This window comes from Glycine soja, chromosome 16 (assembly GCF_004193775.1).
Source record: "Glycine soja cultivar W05 chromosome 16, ASM419377v2, whole genome shotgun sequence".
In the NCBI taxonomy this organism is placed as follows: domain Eukaryota; kingdom Viridiplantae; phylum Streptophyta; class Magnoliopsida; order Fabales; family Fabaceae; genus Glycine; species Glycine soja.
Genome location: NC_041017.1, coordinates 2,630,544 through 2,652,140, shown reverse-complemented (window position 1 = coordinate 2,652,140; position 21,597 = coordinate 2,630,544). Strand labels below are relative to the sequence as shown.

Genomic DNA, 21,597 nt, shown 5'->3' with positions numbered 1-21,597 from the left:
GGTATAAATCTTGTGTGAGTGGAAAGAATCCAATTCTTAAATTGAGTTTTGTTGTTATTTGAAAAACTAAAAAATTATGATAAACTTAAATAGACTTTACTAACCCACTTTAATTAATTTGGAAAAGTGTTAACTTCAAAGTTTATTATCACCATTGTCATTTTTTTACTATACATCAATTTTATTTCATCCTACATTGAAGCGTAGAATTTCAAACAATTTACACTTATTTCTCTTGAGCTTTTTTTTTTTTAATTACACATAGTAGTTTAGTGACACCTATAAAGAAAATTGTTGGCTTATTATATAATGATTTGCTTGGTTGTGATAAAGGAAAAAGAGAGAATGAAAATAAACAAGTGAAAAAGGAAGAGAAATAAGATAAAAATTCTTTAGTTGAAGTGAAATAGAACATAAAAATGGAATATTATGCATAATTAAAAGATCTCAATGTGTTAATGTAATTTGCTCGAGAATTTACCATAACAATTAATAAAAAAAGTTAAAAAGTGGAGGAAAAACAGTACAGTAGTAGAACAGAGCACAGAAGGTCAGAAGTAGGGAGAGTGGAAATAGCAAAACACATGGCAAAAGCAGAATCTTAGCTGGATCAACCACCACCTAAATTTTACCTTCTACTTTCTTCCCTTTTGTCCATCTAATTAAACCTTTTTCCCACTCTCACTCTAACAAATCCTCTTCTCCCTCTCTCCCTTCCACACACACACACACTCTCTCTCCCACATTTAGCATAAGAGAGAAAACAACACCCAACACAGACACAGCACAGCACAATGTGCAGCACCGCCCTCACCCTCACACTCTTCCTCCTCATTGCACCACTCCTTTCCACTTCCACACCCACCACCAACAGAAGAATCCTCCACCAACCCTTTCTCCCTCAAGATGGTTCCCCTCCTCCCTCACAACCCCCAAAACCTCCTCCTCCTCAACAATCTACTTCACCATCACCCCCAAACCCTAAGTACCCTTTTTCCACCACACCCAACACCAATGCTTCTTCTTCCGCACCCTTTTTCCCAACATACCCTTCTCCTCCACCACCTCCTTCTCCTTCAGCTTTTGCTTCTTTCCCTGCTAACATCTCCTCCCTCATCCTCCCCCAGACCCAAAAGTCCAAATCTTCCTCCAAAAAACTCCTCGCCGTCGCCATCGCCGCCGTCGCTTGCGCCGCCGCTGTCGTCGCTCTCTCCGCTTTCATCTACTGCCGCCGCCGCCGCAAAAACTACTCCGCCGACGAAAAAACCCTCAGATCCGACAGCAGCATCCGTCTCTTCCCCCGCGAAGCCACCACCGGCGGAGGCTCCGCCCCCGCCCGGAAAGTGAGAAACACGTCTTCTACCAGCTCTGAGTTTCTCTACCTTGGCACCATTGTGAACTCCCGCGGCGGCGGCGTCGACGAGCTCTCTGACCCACGTGCCTCCGCGTTGAACCCACGGAAAATGGACTCGCCGGAGCTTCAGCCGCTGCCGCCTCTGGCGAGGCAAGCTTCGAGGCTTCGGGAGGAATCGACGCCGACGTTGGAGGACGACGAAGAAGAGTTCTACTCGCCGAGGGGATCGCTGAATAACGGAAGAGAAGGCTCCGCCGGAACCGGATCGGGTTCCCGGCGAGTTTTCAACGCCATTGCCGGAGAAAACTTAGTTGGTCGTAGCAGCAGAAGTGAGTCATCCACTTCTTCTTTCTCTTCTTCCTCTTCTGCTTCCCCGGATCGCTCTCATTCCATTAGTCTTTCTCCCCCGGTGAGTATAAGCCCTAGAAGATCACTACCCAAGTCGCCGGAAAATACCATAACTCATCATTCGTCGCCGCCGGAGGAGGCGGCGATTAGAAGCTCCGCGTCCTCGTCCACACTGTCGTCGCCGTCCCCGGTTTTCGGGCAGCACGTGCCGTCGTCGCCGTCAATGTCGTCGACGCCGGAGCGGAGGGAGTGTCAGTCTCCGTCGCTGTCGCCGCTCTCTCTGTCGCCTAAGAAAAGCCAAACCCCAGATGGAGAATCAGTTCCAGGACTTGTTGTGCTTGAAAAGACGCAATCTTTTGGTTCGTCTAAGTCGAAAAACGAAAGTGGGTCACCGAGATTGTCCAACGCCTCTTCCATTGGGAAGTCCTCGGCGTTTTCTCTGCCGTCGCCGGATAAAGGGATGACCTTGCATCATGGGTTGGATCAGTCTCCGACAATATCCGATGTTTCAGATCGGTACCGACATTCTCCTCTCTCATCGTTGCATTTGTCGCCGACGCTGCTTTCTTCGCCGGAGAGAGAGTTGAACTCTCAGCCTCAGCCTCAGCCACCACCTTCTCGGAAAAACTGGGAGATTCCTGATTTGTTGACACCAATTGGTGAAGCACCGAATTTTTCAGCTCCACAGAGGAAACAATGGGAAATTCCGGTTCTTTCAGTACCAATTGCTCCATCTAGTAGTGTTTTAGCCCCTCCTCCTCCTCCGCCTCCACCGCCGCCACCGCCACCACTGGCGGTTCCACGGCAGCGTAAGCAGTGGGAGATGCCGTCTCCCTTGACGCCGGTGGATCAACCGGTGTCGAGGCCGCCGCCGCTGACGCCACCTTCTAGGCCTTTTGTGTTGCAAACCCCAAACACAAAGGTTTCACCAGTTGAGTTGCCACCTGCTAGTTCTCAGAATTTTGAGGAGGGTTCTGAAGAGACATCTAAGCCTAAGTTGAAGCCTTTGCATTGGGACAAAGTGAGGGCCAGCTCTGATCGTGAGATGGTGTGGGATCAGTTGAGGTCCAGTTCTTTCAAGTAAGATCTTCAACTGTCACTCACTATGTTACTATCTTGTTATGTTGTTGCTTTTTGCCTTTTTAATTTGTTATGCTTAGGGAATTGCATTTTCAGTTGTTGATGATTCACGTGTGCTTGTTGTTCTTGAATTTAACTGCTTTGAATTGGGTTTGATGCAGGTTGAATGAGGAGATGATTGAAACTTTGTTTGTAGTGAACACGCCAAATCCGAAACCTAAGGATACTACTCCACGCTCTGTTCTTGCGCCACAAAACCAGGAGGATAGGGTATTGGATCCTAAAAAGTCCCAAAACATTGCTATCTTGTTAAGAGCACTTAATGTGACTATAGAAGAAGTGTGTGAAGCACTCTTAGAAGGTATTTTTCCCTTGGTTATATAGGCTTGTTGAGGTCATAACTTCAAACTTCTCTAGTTTTGTTGTAATTATTGATTTGTTCCTTGCATAGAAAAACTTCTATTTGAAGTGTTGGCAGTTGTGGTAATATTGGCACCGGTTTAAATTCTTGCTGATCTTGGCCTCTTGATAATAATCATTTGGAGTAAATTCTTTACCCACTCCCGACACATCAATTTTAGTTGCATGTGCAGTTGATGCTTGGGTATTTTATACAGTTGCTGGATAAAGTGGGAAGTTTTCAAAGGAAAAAGAACAGAGATATGTCGACACTAATTTGGCAACAACTTTTGCTTTGGTATAGTAGAAGTTAGGTGAATAGGTGTAGGTCTTCAACTCTTCATTGAGAGGAAGATGTGTTTATTGCCTACATATAGTTGTAAATAATACGTGTCACTTGAATAAAGCTAGTGGTCTGTTTTGTTCGCTACCAGAATGGTTTATATCTGGATAATTTCTTTTAGCAAAGTTATTTCTGTCATCCAGACTCCAGTAGTCTGGTTACTGAAACAATATATTTCTGCATTATAAATCTATGTTTGGTAAGTCTATTGATCTGTCCGATATGTGATTCACAAGGTTCATAATGTACTAAATGAAAGAGTCTTCATCTTGCCACGTGTTTGTGGTGTTCTCTCTCTATATTCTTTCTTTGTTGGAACAAATTAACTTATTTTGTAAAATTTTGCTTGTAGCCCTTGTTCATTAGAATGTGCTTTCAATTACTAAATCTGGCCACCACTTTCCAATTTTTACTACTTATTTACGTTCCAATTATGTAACCAAGTCAATTTATCTTTTTGACAGGTGTTACTGATACTCTCGGAACCGAACTACTTGAAAGCTTGTTAAAAATGGCACCAAGCAAGGAGGAAGAACGCAAATTGAAGGAACATAAAGATGATTCTCCAACCAAGCTTGGTCCTGCTGAGAAATTTTTGAAGGCAGTGCTTGATGTACCTTTCGCATTTAAAAGGGTGGAAGCAATGCTTTACATAGCCAATTTTGAGTCAGAAGTGGAGTATCTTAGGAAATCCTTTCAAACTTTGGAGGTAGTAATCAATCATCATTCTTTTCCATTGATTTATTTATTTCCAGTCCCATTATTTCTCTCCATCTCTCTCTGCCCCTTTTCCCATATATATTCTCTTATGATGGAGGCTAAGCAGAATCCGGTAACAATGTCCATACATGGTTCTCAAGAGGTTTCTCTTTGTACATGTCATGAGTTCTATTGTCTTTGCATTTGCAGACTGCCTGTGAAGAGCTGCGAAACAGTAGAATGTTCTTGAAGCTTCTAGAGGCCGTTCTCAAAACCGGGAACCGCATGAACGTTGGGACGAACCGTGGTGATGCTCATGCATTCAAGCTTGATACGCTTCTGAAGCTGGTTGACGTCAAAGGCGCAGACGGCAAAACCACTCTACTGCACTTCGTCGTACAAGAAATCATCAGAACTGAAGGCGCACGTCCCTCGAGTACCAATCCAACACCGAGTGCGAACTCGAACGATGATGCCAAGTGTAGAAGGCTCGGCCTGCAAGTCGTGTCTAGTCTGAGTTCCGACCTAGCAAATGTGAAGAAGGCTGCCGCGATGGACTCTGAAGTCCTCAGCAGTGAGGTCTCCAAGCTCTCGAAAGGGATTGCACACATTGCAGAGGTTGTGCAGCTGGATGAAGCAGGAGGGTCCGATGAAAGCAGCCAGAAGTTCAGAGAGTCAATGAACAAGTTCATGAGAATGGCCGAGGAGGAGATTCTAAAAGTCCAAGCACAAGAAAGTGTTGCACTATCCCTTGTGAAGGAGATCACAGAGTATTTCCATGGAAACTTGTCAAAGGAAGAAGCTCATCCATTTAGAATCTTCATGGTAGTAAGAGACTTCTTAACAGTTCTTGATAGGGTGTGCAAAGAAGTTGGTATGATAAATGAGAGAACCATGGTTAGTTCAGCACATAGATTCCCTGTCCCAGTGAACCCTATGCTTCCACAACCCCTTCCAGGACTTGTTGGAAAGAGACAATACAATTCCTCAGATGATGATGATAGTTCATCTCCTTAGCTGTGTATCACTCATGTCAGTCTGACATGTTTTGGCTGTATCTTCTGTTAGGAAACAACCTGGAACCAGGCGATTTTGAAGGGTCTGGGGGTGCATGTATTGTCTGGCCCATTTTTTTTTTCTTTCTCTTGTTAAATTGTAAAAATCCTTGTAAAAGATTTGAGTTATAAGCATATTATAGATTATATATAGAGTAGAAGATTTTCTTTGGGGGAAAATAAGCTTTGCCTTGTATGGAATAGAATGTGTATTTTAAGGTTGTTGTGTACAAAGCTATTCAATTGTAGATGACACCTAGTTGCAGATGCTCTATAGACTATAATTTGGGGAACCAATTAAGATACTAGAGTTTATGTGCGGGGTAGGATTTTAGCTTGAGGGACTTCTTTTTCTATAGTATTTTAGACCCATAGTCCTCTTACTAAATCATATATTCTTGAGCAGTGTTAGTATCATACTTTTTTATTATTATTATTGGGTAGAATTATTAGAGTGAACGTTGATTAAATAAAGAGTGAGGTTTATATAATTTTATATTTTTTAATAAATTTTAATTAATAATAAAAGAATTAATTAAAATGTGTTGTGTAAGTATTTTTTATATTCTCTATAACAAGTTTTTTTTTTACTGTAATTCATTGATGTGAGACATGGTATCCAAGACTAATTTCGGAGCACAATTAATATAGGATTACGTCACCTGAGCTGCATTGTAACTTGTCACATTAGCAGAGGACAATGTCACAATAACAGATGTTTATTGCATAAGAATTATTATAGTTAAGACAAATAAGTACAGAATATCAATCTTTTTTTACGTGATACGATACCTAGCATGTAATAATATGATTGAAAGATAACTATATTTAAACATGTAATTATGAGTTTGATTATAAGATTTATATGTGTATAAAAGAATATATGTAAAGAGATATCAATCTCTTTAATAAATATTTGGAGTGTTTGAGATTAGTGTCTAACTATTCAGAAAAAAAAGAAAAGAAGAGATTAACATCTAATTTTCAGTTACCTGGAAGTATGAGACAATATACAATTATGATGTATATAGTGATATTAATGAAAACTTATAAATTGAAGGTATGTTTTATTTTCCCTCCATATAACTAGCTAGGGGGCATAAAAGCATATGTACCGTCCAAATTGTATTGTTTTATGCAATCATTGTATAAAAATGATCATATAAATAATTTCATACACTGGGAGTATATGAGATGGTTTTTAATTTAACTTGCAGGTGTCTTTTATTTTAAACAAGGGAAGCCAAGTTTACAAAAATTGTGAGACCAATCAAGCACGTTATCAAAGGGGGAAAGGATTTGTATTTTTCCGCCAGTTTTGTCACTTATGCAATTGAAGGCATGTTCCATGTAGAATTGCCAGCACGTGATGCCCTAGCCTGAGAAAAAAAAGTGTATTTTAGTTGAAAGATTAGGGAAGTAAACGGCAAAATAGAACAATACATATCTTATTCTCTCTCTCTATATGACATGATCATATGTGTCTACAGAAAACATGTGAATAACACCAAAGCAAGGAAGTAGATAAAATTGAAGCCAGACATTGGTCTTAATCCGTTGTCTATCACCTGAGCTGGTTCCAATTGAAAACAAAAGCGCCACTTGTGCCTGCTATCAGTTGGAAATATTGACAAAGAAGCATTCAAGTCAAACAAGTCGATCATAAAAATATAAATGTTCTACCAAAAATATGTAAGTGTTCAGTCAATCAAGTAGAAAATGGAAATTTAGTTATTGAAAAATCATAAGTAGGTTTAAGAATTAATGGACCAACTAAACTTAATTAATTAGATATAATAACATGTGACTTTCTGTTGACATATAAACACTTAATTAACTGATGTCATATAAACACATATTTTAGATTTTTGAGATATTAAAATTAAGAAAAACTTAACAAAAGCTGAAACTAAAATTTATTGTTCTTACAAGATTTAAAAACATAATTAACTTACTAAAAATTACCAATAGCTTGTTTGGACACATGCTCACGTCCTTTGTTATACTTACATCAAATCCAAAAAAGAAGAAGCCGTAGAAGCTATTGGGATCATAGCTTCTGACTAGTTGCATAAACGTAGATAAAAAAATGTATCGTGCATTAATAAGTTATTTATTGAGGATAATTTTGTAATTTTTATCGGAAGTGTTGGTGGGAGATAAGTATATATAATCTCTGTTCTAAATTATTTCGGATTTCATCCCTATCTTTGTTTGGGTGGGACAGGGGCCAGATAGAAAAATAGGGCTAATAATAACAATCTTTTTAAAAATTATTTTTATTTATCATCAACAATTGTTCATAACAGAAATTAAATTAAAATAATTTTCAATAAAAAAGAAATTAAAATAATTAAATAATGGATACAAATATTTAAATTAATTATATTTTTTACCCATACAATATAAATTAATACATGAAAATAAATAAATAAATAATTTATTTTATGAGATAAGAAACAGATAAAACTATCAAAATATGCTTGCTAATACTACAATATAAAAAAAAGTAATATACTTTAATAATGTAAAATAATTTTACATAATCATCTAACTATAATACACTGTTTATATTAAATTTATTGAATTTTATAATAATTAAGTTAAAAATTATATAAATAATAATTTGTTACTTGATTACATTATAAAATTATTTTATAATTTTAATGCATAACCATTAAATTTTTATAATATATTTGTGTGAGTCTATATTAGTTAAGTAATTGAATATGATATGTTTTATTAAGAAAAGAATGTATTAAGATATCTTCTACATTTCTACTGATAAAAGAATTTAAAATGTTTAAAAAAATTATAATTGAATGAATTTTTTAAATTTATCTTATATTTTTTAGGGATACTAATTTAAAAATCATGGACTCGAGCCACAGAGAAAAAGTCCACAGGACATGTATAATATTTAAAAAAACCTTTAAAGTAAAGTAAAATTTTATCTAATACTTAAGAATTAACAAAATAAAAAATTTTATGATTAAAATATTGATATTAGTTGTGAAACTTTAAAAAAAAATATGAGGGGGTTATGGCCCCTTGACCAACACATAGTTCCGTGCCTGGGTGGGGGTTATACTTTCAACAATCCAAACAAAGTTTACCTCACGAATGATCCTCGAACGATGAGAAAAATTGTCATTTGTAGTCTCATTTAATACTAAAATTCTGTTTCATAATTAAAATATTCTCTTCTTATGAATTGATTTGTTTATTTTTTTTCTAAAAGAATTATGTACTTTGTTTTTAAATTAAGTAAAAGTGTCACTGAAATTAAAGATTATCGTGTATCAACAAATCTAATTTAGTTGGTTTAACAATAAATATATATTGTTATAAACTCTCTTGATATATCAGAGTTTAACTTGATATTTTTTTTTTCGTGTGTGCTTTAAATTAACCAAAGATGAAAATAACCTTCCTCTTGTTTTTTTAAAATATTTTGTGCAGGAGTTTTTTGCATCTCTCTCTATCACCATGCAAATACTATATGAAAAAGAAAAAAGATAATAGCCAAAGAGTGTGGCAATAATAATACGTCCCAAAAGACATATATGGATGGTAAAATTATTATTATTATTTTACATCCCTTACCATTGAACTTCGGCTTACATAATTTGTGGCAGACACATGTTACTATACCTGAATCGCAGCATATATGTTGTCAACATCTAAGCTCTCTAATACACTTGCAACAAGCTAATTCCTTTGTTAGTGGGACAACTTCCCTAAGTTTCAAAGATTGACTAGTGCTTCACAGCTTATTGTGAAAATGAATTTAAGTATTTGATGCCTATATCTTATAATACAACAGCACAAACAAAGCTTATTAATTCTTGATCACTTGGAAGTTGTTAATGTGAAAAAGCAATGGACTAGATGACATCTTAATTAGTAACACCAACTGCTTTAATTGATTATTGTATCATGTGGATTGTGAAGTTGATTGATCACCACAGGGCTTAAAATCCATTCCCCACGTCAGTCAGATACATGATTCCTGTTCTTTAAGACATGCTACATCTAATTGGCGTAAATGGTATGGAATTTGGTTTTCTTTGAATAAATATTATCTTTGTCTCTTCTGAATAGTAGGACTTTCTTTCCTTAAGTGAGTCCACCAAACTTAATTCCAATTAGTTAAGTTTTTTTTTTGTTATTATATTATACTTGTAAGGAGTATTCCCAGTTGTTTATTGAGAGTACTAAAGAGATATGAAAGCACTTAAAGATGGATTACTCCTCTTAACCAAAAGACTTAGAATTCGAATGCCTAACCAACCAATTGTTCAATAAACCCGGATTCATCACTATTCGAACCAATCATCACTTGTTCATAATATACAACTTTCCATAGTTTCACACAGACACAAAAAAAGACAAGTATTTGATTTCATTATTTGTTAGTATATGCTCTATAAACAATAAATAAATACAATCAAAACAAGTGCATAAATCTCTACTCTATATCAAAAGTGACAGTGTGGACCAAACCACAAAACTCAATATTATGCGCAATGAGGCAGGTGTAAAATTCATAGCTTGCAGGGAGTGACACCTTCAATATTCGTCAGAAAAGGGGGAGAGTACCAAGACGAAGAGATAAAAGAGAAAAGGAAAAAAAAATCAACAACAATATTCATATACTTGCACAGTGTCTTTATTTTCTTTCTATCTCTTTACCTATCACAGTATAGTATCATTTATCACGTCTTTTATTTCTCTATCTTTTCTTTTTTGTCTGTGTATATGAATATCATTTATTAAAAACATATAAAAGATTGCTGTCATAGTACTATATGTTATTCCACCCTCTGTGATGCATGCATGCAGGCCTTTAGAGAAAAGACATCTTAAACTGCGGGCTATTCCTTTGAATTTTGCAAGGATATACTATATCACTTAGTACGGATTCTCATTGATTACACCATCTTTTCAAATTTTGGTCATGTTGCTTTGTCTTGCGGCCTCGCTAGGGAATCTTAATTTGCAGTAAGCCATGCATGCATGCAATGCAAGATTGAAATGGAATTGTGGCCTCTGACTCTGCCTAATTCTGGTCAAGTAAATCGCAATATACTACATTATCAGGAAGAATGTTTGTTACAATAGCATGAATTGCTATTCATTCTTAAATGGACAAATCATCTTGTAACAAAAAAAATAAAATTGGACAAATCATCTCTCTCTTTTATTTTCTGGTTTAAACCACTTTTAGGGAAAATGATAATCATGTTGGAATCGGATCAAATTATTATATAATTTAAATAATAAAATTTTTCATATAATTATATATCCAAGATTCAAATTCAAAATCTGTGTTTAAATTACAACATCATCTCTATCACTTCAACTAACGTAACAATCACCTAATATTTTTTTATACGAGGTCTTGACCAATAAGCACGAGCTAATTTAGGCCTCATACTATTATACTAATTAAATGTTATAGATATTATTTTAAAATATTTTAAACTGTAAACGTGTAACTTATATATAAACTTACATATAATAGTGGACAATATAATTGAAAAATATTTTCTATACTTCCTCTTTTTTTCTTAACTTAATATTTAATCAAGTCTTGACCAAAAGAAAATCTGCTTAAGTTCTTTTATTATTTCTCTCTCTCTCTCTTTCATTATTTAAATATTATTCATAACCATCGCGAACAATTATTCTTTTCTATAAATTTACTTTCAATTTACAATAACTTCCAAATAGTTAAATTGTTCTTTCCTTCTTCTTATTAACAATCACTTATCTAAATTATTCACATATCTAATTTTTAGGCATGATACCATTCCATAAGAACGATTCTTATTCTAGTTTGATTGTAAAAATCAAAATGTAACATAATGATCTTACATTTTTAATTTTAGGTCATGGTTAAGATCCAAGTTTTAGATTTTTTTATATGATAAAGTTTTGGTAAATCGGATCCCAGAAATTTATTAGCATCACAACATACTTCAAAACTCACTAAATACTTACAAAATATTTACAAATCACCCTCCAACAAAATTCTCAAATCGGCCCAAACCTGTGGCCTTTAGATCAATGTCATTTGAAAGTTGGCATGGCAAGAAGCACTAGTTGGGGAATTAAAGGATTAATTATTAAGGGACATGTATTAACTGAGGAGTAGGTAGATAGAATTGGTCATTTCTAACAAACCAGACAGACCCTTAAAACTCGCTTGAATACTGTCCTCCCCACAGAACCGTTCACAATGAATGTTAGGGTGGTCAAGCTCAAGCTCACCAACATTCTAATCTTGTAACAAAACTCACACACAACTTCCCAGAAAAATTGTTATTGGTCTTTGTTAATATTACAAAGTAAAACATTTTACCAAATTTTTATTATTCTTCATTTTTCATTTTTTAGTTTGCTACGTTTTTCATTCCTATTCCAAGATTGTTTTATTCTCTTAGAAAGTTGTTGGCATCACATCTTGTATAGGAAACACAGAACTCATTTTTGTCCCTGTTTTTTTATTTTTTTATTTTATCACATCTTGGAAAGAAGAAATCCCGAGTTAGTTTTGTACCATATTGAAAGTGCTTTAATCTGCATCAGCTTTACGCAAGAAGGAGCTTGATCTCAATCTCCTTCATTTGCTTTCATTCTTTGATTCCTCACCACCATTCCTATCTGGTTAGCATCTAAACTAATTGATGAATTACATTGATTTGATGGTTTTCATTGTGAATGAATACTATTCATACTTATTCATCTCTTCTCTTTTTTTACAGGGTTTACTTTAGATCAAAACAACAGTTATGGAACAATTTAGACAACTTGGGGAGGCACTAGGGGGTTTGAAATCTGTGATGGTATTCCGGGAGAGCATACAAATCAATCATAGGCAATGTTGTCTGCTGCTTGATGTGTTCACCTTTGCATATGAATGTATTGCAGATGAGATCATACAGAACTTGAAATTTGAAGAGAAGAATGGGAAGTGGAAGATTCTAGAACAGCCCTTGAGAGAGATCCATAAGATTTTCAGAGAAGGAGAAGCTTACATTAGGCATTGCATGGAAACAAAGGACTGGTGGGCTAAATCCATTGTCATGAGCCACAACAATGATTGTGTTGAGTTTCATATACACAACTTGCTTTGTTGCATGCCTGTTGTGATTGAAGCCATTGAGTCTGCAGGGGAAACATCAGGGTGGGATCAAGAGGAGATGCAAAGGAAGAGGCTTATCAATTCCGATAAGTATAGGAAAGAATATAGAGACATGAGGCTTTTCCAGTGGAAATTTGGGAAACAGTACCTCATCACTCAGGACTTCTGCCGCCGATATGATACGGTTTGGAAGGAAGATAGATGGTTCCTTTACAACAAAATCCATGAAAAGAAAGTGGAAGGTATATCAAAGTATGAGAAGAAATTGATAGATTTACTTTTGAGGAATTTGGAGAGATCAGAATCACTTGTAGGGAAGCTCTTGCCAAGTTCAATATTGGTTGGATCTAAGGACTATCAGGTGAGGAGAAGAATGGGGAATGCAAGTCAGTACAAGGAGATTTCATGGTTAGGTGAAAGCTTTGTCATAAGACATTTTTCTGGGGACATTGAGGCTTTGGAACCTGAGATCATAGAACTTTTATCTCTTTCCCATCCTAATATAATGGACAGCCTTTGTGGTTTTACTGATGAGGAGAAGAAGGAATGCTTTTTGGTAATGGAACTAATGAGCAAAACCCTTTCCACCCACATCAAAGAGATTCACGGTCCGCGGAAGCGAATACCGTTCTTGCTTCATGTGGCAATTGATCTCATGCTTCAGATTGCCAGGGGAATGGAGTATTTGCATTCAAAGAAAGTATATCATGGAGAACTAAACCCTTCAAGCATTCTTGTTAGGCCTAGAGGTACATCCCAAGAAGGTTACTTGCATGCCAAGGTAATGGGGTTTGGACTAACTTCTGTTAAGGACTTGACCCAGAAAGGGAACACAAATCAGAATGGAACTCCCCCATTCATCTGGTACTCTCCGGAAGTACTTGAAGAGCAAGATCATTCAGGGGGTGAAGCAAACTCCAAATACACAGAGAAATCTGATGTGTACAGTTTTGGAATGGTTTGCTTTGAGCTTCTAACTGGAAAAGTCCCTTTTGAAGATAGCCATCTCCAAGGGGAGAAAATGAGCAGAAACATAAGGGCAGGAGAGAGGCCACTTTTCCCACCCAATTCACCCAAATATGTCATTAACTTGACAAAGAGATGTTGGCATATTGATCCGCATCAACGTCCGAGCTTCGCTACCATATGTAGAGTTCTTCGTTATATAAAAAGGTTTCTTGCATTGAATCCTGGTTACAGCAATCAGCCAGAACCACCAGTGCCACCAGTAGATTACTGTGATATAGAGTCTGTGCTTCTGAGGAAGTTTCCTTCTTGGGGAGGTTCTGAATCACCATCAGTACCAATCACTCCATTTCAAATGTTTGCATATCAAGCTATAGAGCGAGAAAAAGTAAGCACAGGATGTAAGGATAACTCTGAGTCTGGAAGTGATGCTTCAGCTTGTGGTGATGAACTTGTTACTTCTGGGGATGAACCTTTTCCATCCACAGTTGAAAGGAAGTCTTTGCTTGGACATGATATTTTGAACAGAAGGATTCAATTGACCAGGAAATCTCTTGATTTGAAGCTCACCAAACAACCAGGTTACTTTCTGAATTTTTTGGTCTTGCTATTAGTATCCATGCAATTCTAAAGTACATCAATTAATGATTCTTAAGAAGCTAATGCTTGAATTATAAATGTTATGGAAAGTTTGTGAGTTCCTTTCTCTCTATCAAAATGATTTATGCTAATATGGCAAGTTTGAGTTTCTTTTTCACTACTAAAAATCTCTAGTTGCAAATTCTCGCACGCTAAGGATAAAAAAGTGTCTGGCAGGAAGAAACTAATGAAATTACAGAAGTATTTTAGCCATCATTTGTTTTTTTTTTCATTCCTTGCTGAGATCCTTGGTTAATGAAAAAAGCAAACAACCATTATGTCTCATTAACTGAAAATGTATCATGATTCATGATAGACTATTGTTTCTAACAGCATGCGGATATTGTTTGAGAGGATTTTCAAGTCAAAACAAGTACGATATTGGTATCAGAAATGGCATATAGCAATTTTCAAGTTAGAACAAGTACAAGGAACTTAGCAAGCCCAAAAAATCAATTTTCACGAACTGCCGTTACTTGACTATACACTATGTCCTCACTTTACCAATTCTTTAGATATCAACTCAATCGAACAAGGTAATACATTACATACACAAGTGAAATTTGTGAAAGAGAAATACTACCAATGCACACTTTTCGATAAAATTTACTAATAGGCTGAAATACAAGCGGATTATAATAAGGGCGAGTTTGATTTCTATTTTAAGAAATTGTTTAGTTTTTAAAAAAGAACTAAAAAAGGCTGCTGACACAACTGGTAAAGGGTGGTGCAAGAAAAGGAACCATGTGTGAAATTGAGAGAGGTTGAACAAAATAAAACAGAAAAAAAAAAGTGAAAACACCCTCCACCTAATTCTGCTTTTTTGGTTTTTAGAACACTTATTTTGAAAACAATTTTCAAAACTTAATAGATTATGAATGAGAAATTGATTGTTAAGTGGTGTGAAATTGTTTTAGATAACCATTTTTAAAACAAAAAAGTGAGAAGAGAATCAAACAGACCCTAAATGACATCAATCCTACTTCCTGTTTAGTGAAATCAACTCACTGAATAGTAGGACTCTTTTATAAATTGCTAATTGTTTCTTGACATTGCATGTGTTTTTCAATGCAGGTACACCAAAAGGGAGATTGGCCAGACCTCCACAAATGTCCCCTCGTACAAGAACTTTGAGAATTACTTCAGATAACCACATGATATCAAGTCCAAGAGCAATAAGAAGAGTATCTCCTGGTCATGTCTCAGACTCTGAGCTTTCTTAGATCACAGAACATCCTCACCAGATTTTCAAGATAAATCCTGGCTTTTTAGTCTGACTTCAGACACCAAGCAGATAGCTTATAAACTCAGGACTCTTCTCCTTTTGCAAGGATGGATTCACATAACTAACTTTAATTAGTTTAAATTAAGGTATTCTTGACATGAGTAGTTTGTGAAAAAGGATAGGAACAGCAAAATGTTCTGTGACAGACTCCTCGTATTCATGCCACAGCGAAAAGTCTCATTAATGCATGAAAACTTTTATTCAAACATTTCCTTATCCTTAGTAACTGGGATGAAATAGAACCTGGAGTATCATCCAGCACTATGGTACTGGAAAAAACTTCAAACATAAGAGAAAACAATAAAAACAAACTGAAAAGGTTTCAGTTTTTCTACCTATGATCGCATAACAAAGTTCTGTGACATAGAGATAGTGTTGGCACTTGGCAGCTAATAAGAATAAACATGCAACTTCTACGCAATTTTAAATGAAGGTCAAAAATTAATATTTGAACCATTATATCAACTACAGTTAATATTTGCAAGTAAATGCAACACATAGATCATATCCTGTACTTTTTCATATAAACTAAAGTGATTTGGAAGATAATTAGTATGTATCTCTGCGAAGCATCTAGATCTGCTTTAGTAATATGTCCCTCACTTGCTTAACAGACTGCAGTCTCAGGATCATGGATGATGTGTAGGAGCAAGAAGTCATGCTGTAAAACAACAAACTTGTCTTAGTTTCAATCAAACTTGTGTTAGTCTTATGGATGATGTGTTGCACAGATTTTTTGTTTTTAAATATTATATATATATATATATATATCAGTTTATATTTATTTATTTATATAAATAAAAATAATAATTTTTAAATATTTAGTATTATGTTAAACATAATTATATTATTAATAAGAAAGTTGATCAAATATATTTTTAATTGAGTTAATTTTAACTTAAAAATTAAGTATATTAAAATTTATTGTAATTTTTTTTCATTCAAGTAATAATAATGGTGATACAATATCTTTTGAAAAATAAATGTACATAAATTAAATTATTCATTTTAAATATTTTTAGTACTGAAATAAATATATAAATATTAAAATTAAAAAATAATATTAAATATTACATTTTTAATGAACACATGTTCTCTTTAAACTTATTAAGTATGTTGAATTTTACAATAATTTATTTTTTCTCCAAGCAATAATATTAATGCAATATCATATGAAACATAGAAGTTAAAGAATTATATATATATATATATATATATATATATATATATATTTATAATGTATAATATTTATTTAAATTTGAGTGTGTATTTATGATAAAAAATTAAATATTTTTTAAATTTGTTGAAATAGTATTAATTATTTTTTAAAATTATAATTTTACTTATTTTGAATATATTAATTTTGTGTAATATTTTTAAAGTTTTGAAGTTTGAATTAATTAACCTTACTATGACGCAATATAAATTGAATAATCTCTATTTAATAATTATTATTATTATTATAATTATTTATTTTTTCTTAGTTTTAGTTTTATTTTCATTGCTTACTAATTTTCAAAAATTATTTATAAAAATAATTATATATTTCAAACTTTAAATATTATTATTTACATATTTATTAACTTATTAAAGATGTCACCAATTATTTTTATTTATTATTAATCTTTAATATGTTATTAACTATACATTTCTATTGTTTCTTTTTGTAATAATAAAATTTACAATACAAATAATGTAAAAATTCTTATATTTATATTAACTATTATTCTTCTATCATTAATTTACATTTATCTAATTATTCATAATTTAAATAATTAACATTGAATATAACTATTAATAATTTAATATATATATATATATATATCTAATTTTTATATTTTTTTAATTTTTATATTATATTATAACTTTAAAGTCATGAGTTTAATTTATTATTTTTCCAGAAATATATTTTAAAGCAACTAATTATAAAAATAAATAAATTTTTGGATAGATAGTAATATTAAATTAGCATAAAATTTTACATTTATTTTATTTAATAAGTTTTCCTTCATATTAATTCAATATGTAAAATTAAATATTACAAATAATTTAAATTATTATTAATGTGAAAAGTTATTGATTTTATTAAAATATATCAACTTCTATTGATTAATGCTACTAATAGAGTGACACAATCTAAAATGTTCTTCTTCCTCCAAATTATAATTTTGTTGATGTGACAGATGTTGAGAAGTCTCTCCTTCCAAATCACTAATTTTTCTAATGTGACCGCTTGATATTGAGAAATTCTTCCTTTCTCCAAATCACTAATTTTCTTAATGTAACAACGTGATATTGAGAAACTCAACTTTTATATATATAAATAGATTTGTATCTTGTTAACATTTTCAACTAAGAGAAGTAAACTCCCATAAATATCATTAGCATGATATAATATGAATCACATCACCTTTTTTATCTTTCTTAATTGTAAGAATGGATGATACTCATTGTACACATTAAATTAGGTATAGAACCTATACATGAACTCCAAGCATCTTACATGTCATATAAAGTATAAACTTGATGTTACATAACAGCAAAAATCTACTACATTCAAATATGCATAACCTTGGCTTGAATTAAACCTATGAACTACTTATTAGATATAAAATTTTAAGCTTTCTTAAAAAAAACATTAAGATTGTGATAACAAAGCTAGATGTTGCATGAGATTAGTAATTATTGATGAACAAAAGCACATCTAATCATGTGAATGACAAAAACAATAACAATGTTGATAACTGCTAAATAATAGTGAATTAATAATGGAAAATTGGTCTAAAATTAACTTAGAATTAATTATTTAGTAGTTATTTATGCTTTAATTTGGAAAGATTTAATTAATTTCGAATTTTGATTGTAGATGTGAAAAAGGGAGGTACAACAAGCAAAAAGGAGTAGAAATAAAGGAAAAAAAGAAGAAAATCAGAAAAAGTCCAAGCCCAAGTTTGCACCTATAAATAAAAGGGTCAGCCTAGGAAAACTTCCTAAGAGCTCAATTTTTAGACCTCTCGCTCTCAGTTCTCTCCTTCTCCTTCCCTCTTCTTATATTCTTATTATCTTTCTTTCAAATGATTATGAAGCATTTCAAGAGTTATAAATAAAAAAAGGAATTCCTTCCAGGTTCTTAAGAGTTATCAATAAAGAAAGGAATTCCCTCCAGGTTCTTATTATTTATCGTTCTTTCTCTTTACATCTCTGAACTTGCTTTCTGTTAGGGTTTAGTCCACTCGAGAGGGTAAAGCCTAATTAGGGATAAAGAATCAATACTTGAATCTGTTTTAAGGGTTAGGCCACTCGGAAGAGGATAACGCCTAAGAGAACATTAAAAGGAAGAAATTATCGGGTTATCTTTTAGAGGATTTTTCCTTCCAGAGAACATTAAAAGGAGGCAATTAAGAGAACATCTATCTTTTATCTGTTTTTCTTTCTTGCTTATTCTGCATCTCGAACTTTGTTTTCTGTTAGTCTTTCGGGAGAGGGTAAAGCCTAATTAGGGATAAGGAATGAATGCGTGAATCGGTTTTAAGGGTTAGGCAACTCGGGAGAGGGTAACACTTAATAGAACAATAAAAGAAATAAATCACTGGGTTAGTATGACTTAATGCCTCAATGTCCATGCTTTAGCAAACATCTAGAATGTAATTTTAAAGCAGTTATTGAGTCTTCGCAAATGGGGGCATTTGGAAGAAGATAGGTAACTAAGGTAGGCCTATAGATGGATAGATGTGGGCAGAATTAGTTCACTGGTATTGATAACACACAAATTCAGAATTTAGACTTATCAGGTTTTAGCGATTTTAAGATATAGATTTTAGTCCCTATTTTTATTGTTGGTTTTTCTTATAAGTTGTTAGTCCCTATTTTTATTGTTGGTTTTTCAAGTTGTTATTCCTTCTTATTTTACTGTTGGGTTGTAAGAATAAGTATTTAGATTTAGTAGATTTAGATTTTATTTATTTGAATTTTGTAGAAGCAGTTATCTTTATCGCAATTTAAATATTTTATCTTTTAATCTTATCTTTAAATCTTTTATCTTATCTTATATATTATCTTTATCTTTTATTTTAAATTTCTTTTATCTTATCTTATCTATTATCTTTATCTTTTATTTTAAATTTTAAATTTCTTATCCTTGCTAGATTTAAATTATATTTACTAAATTTACAATTTATAAACTGAAAAGTACGTCACATAAGTGCAACAAAATTCCTGTGATACGACACTCAACTTGTTATTACGAGCAATTTGATATACTTGCCAAAAAGCTAACAAATATCAAGTGAGATTAATCTTGAGGTAACTCCATTCTATGATCAGGCTCCAGAATAATCTTTAGAGTACCCCAAAAGAGAAAAACTCAACAAATTAAACAACTAATTTCTTTGGACACATTTAGTGCAAAATGAAATATTTTGCGGGCTTCATGATAGTTAGCACTCAAGGGAGGCAGAACTGAGCTTAGAGCCTCAAGACTACTGTTCAATATTACAAAGTCAAGGTTATGATAAAAATAAAAATCTACACTGTCTCTAATCTCAAAAATAAGAAGAAAAAAATGATACACTTAATTACATTTAATTGCATCAATTTCAATTAAAAAATATATATTTTTTAACTTATCCTTCATTGGAACTTGATATAAAAAATAAATTACATTTAATTGCATCAATTTTAATTAAAAAATATATATTTTTTAACTTATCCTTCATTGGAACTTGATATAAAAAATAAGAAAGAATCATTGAAATCAACACCTCAATTAAATGATAGGTATTTTAAAAATAATAAAATTATTTGAAATTTTCTTATATTTAAGGGAGAAAAAAATGTTTTCGCTTCAGTAACTCATTAGATTCCGAACCAGATGCAATGTATCCATCCTTAACAGATAATTCCACGAAATGCATACCAATCTGATCAATCTGGTGATTGATCATAATTACTGAAATCCTTTGCAAATCCAAATCTTAAAAGGTGGGCCTAAGTTATTGCTTTTGATTTTTTTTCTTATGATCCTATCCCTTTTTAGAAGCTAGTTGATATGAAAGATACTATAAATATACGATCGTCTCTCGTCAAGTAATAAAATATCAAATCTACCGGAACTATTGTTTATGTACTGGAACTATTGTTTATGATCACCAATTTATCATGCCAATAACAAAATAGGGTGAGCGAAAAATAAAGGCCCCAGTAGCATAGCTGCTGAGTCCAATAGCTATTAATGTTAAATTTTTCGATAAGAGTCATTCTCAAATCGCAAATTATTTAGCAAACTTTAACAGCTGTCTGAGTCATATTCCTCAAAATTAATCTATTAACAAAACAAATAGTGAAGTTCACCGAGGACCATGTTAAACTCAAATTAATCTATTTATAAAACAGACTTTCCCCACAACATGAGGGTCATATTACTCATACATGGTAGGAATATGTATGAATCAGACAGTTGCTAAAGTCCTAGCTAAAGTTGCACCATTAGGGTCATATTCTACCATACATGTATGCCTCAAACAGTTACTGTTTAGTTTGGTGAATAAGGGTCACAAATAAAATACTCTAACTTATCCAAGAGGTTATAATTTCTCCATAAGGTTGTGTGTCTCTCAAGACGCATACCTGGAAGCTGGACCTACTTACATATAGTTAGATAACCAGTAATAGCGGAATTAGCCAGGTTCCGGTTTGCCACAGATAGTGGAAGCGTTCAAGCGGTCTCGATTTTGAGTTTGTAAATAAAAAAAATGTAATTAAGAGAGAAAACTCTACTAAAGATGATCAACAATTTTTTTTTGACATAGATTAATCATTGATCATACTTCACACCTATTACTTTTTTTTTAATAAAGAAAGAGAAAGGAAGATAATATTACATGCCTATCACTCTAATACCAATATTTAATCAGCTTTAGAATGGGTAGAAATTGAAGATGAGGTTGTATGAGGTAAACACGGTGGATGAATGGCTGATCTCTCTGTACGTGTGTCTTGTATTTGGTCGAAGTTACCCTAAACAATAACAGAAAGCTACTTTGGTGGGTGGTTTGTGAGCTGGAAATGAATAAGGCCAAATTCATTTACCGTTAAATGCAAGCAGAATCAAAGTCAAGTGCTTCAAAGTGATAAAAATATTAGAAAGTTTCTGAGAACATTTTATGAGTGAAGTGTGTGCATACATTGGTTTTTGGTTTAGGTAATAGGTACACTCTCTAGGCTTCGTAATACCGCAAGTACAGTAGAAGATTGTCCTGTTGTACAAGTACTATTTGCATG

At 33.3% G+C, this 21,597-nt stretch overlaps 2 protein-coding genes across 2 annotated transcripts; both read left to right on the top strand.

The window, feature by feature from the left end:
• Positions 1-654: 654 nt before the first annotated feature.
• LOC114389300 (formin-like protein 1) lies at positions 655-5,579 on the top strand. The gene is made up of 4 exons (XM_028349940.1): positions 655-2,782; positions 2,944-3,143; positions 3,989-4,233; positions 4,434-5,579. Exons 1-4 carry the CDS (start codon positions 795-797, stop codon positions 5,238-5,240), a joined length of 3,240 nt encoding a protein of 1,079 aa, XP_028205741.1. The 5' UTR covers positions 655-794; the 3' UTR covers positions 5,241-5,579.
• A 6,491-nt stretch (positions 5,580-12,070) lies between these two features.
• On the top strand, positions 12,071-15,260 carry LOC114389427. Its single transcript, XM_028350098.1, has 2 exons — positions 12,071-13,975; positions 15,108-15,260. The coding sequence occupies exons 1-2, from the start codon at positions 12,076-12,078 to the stop codon at positions 15,254-15,256; spliced, it is 2,049 nt and encodes a 682-aa protein (XP_028205899.1). The 5' UTR covers positions 12,071-12,075; the 3' UTR covers positions 15,257-15,260.
• The last annotated feature ends 6,337 nt before the right edge of the window (positions 15,261-21,597 follow it).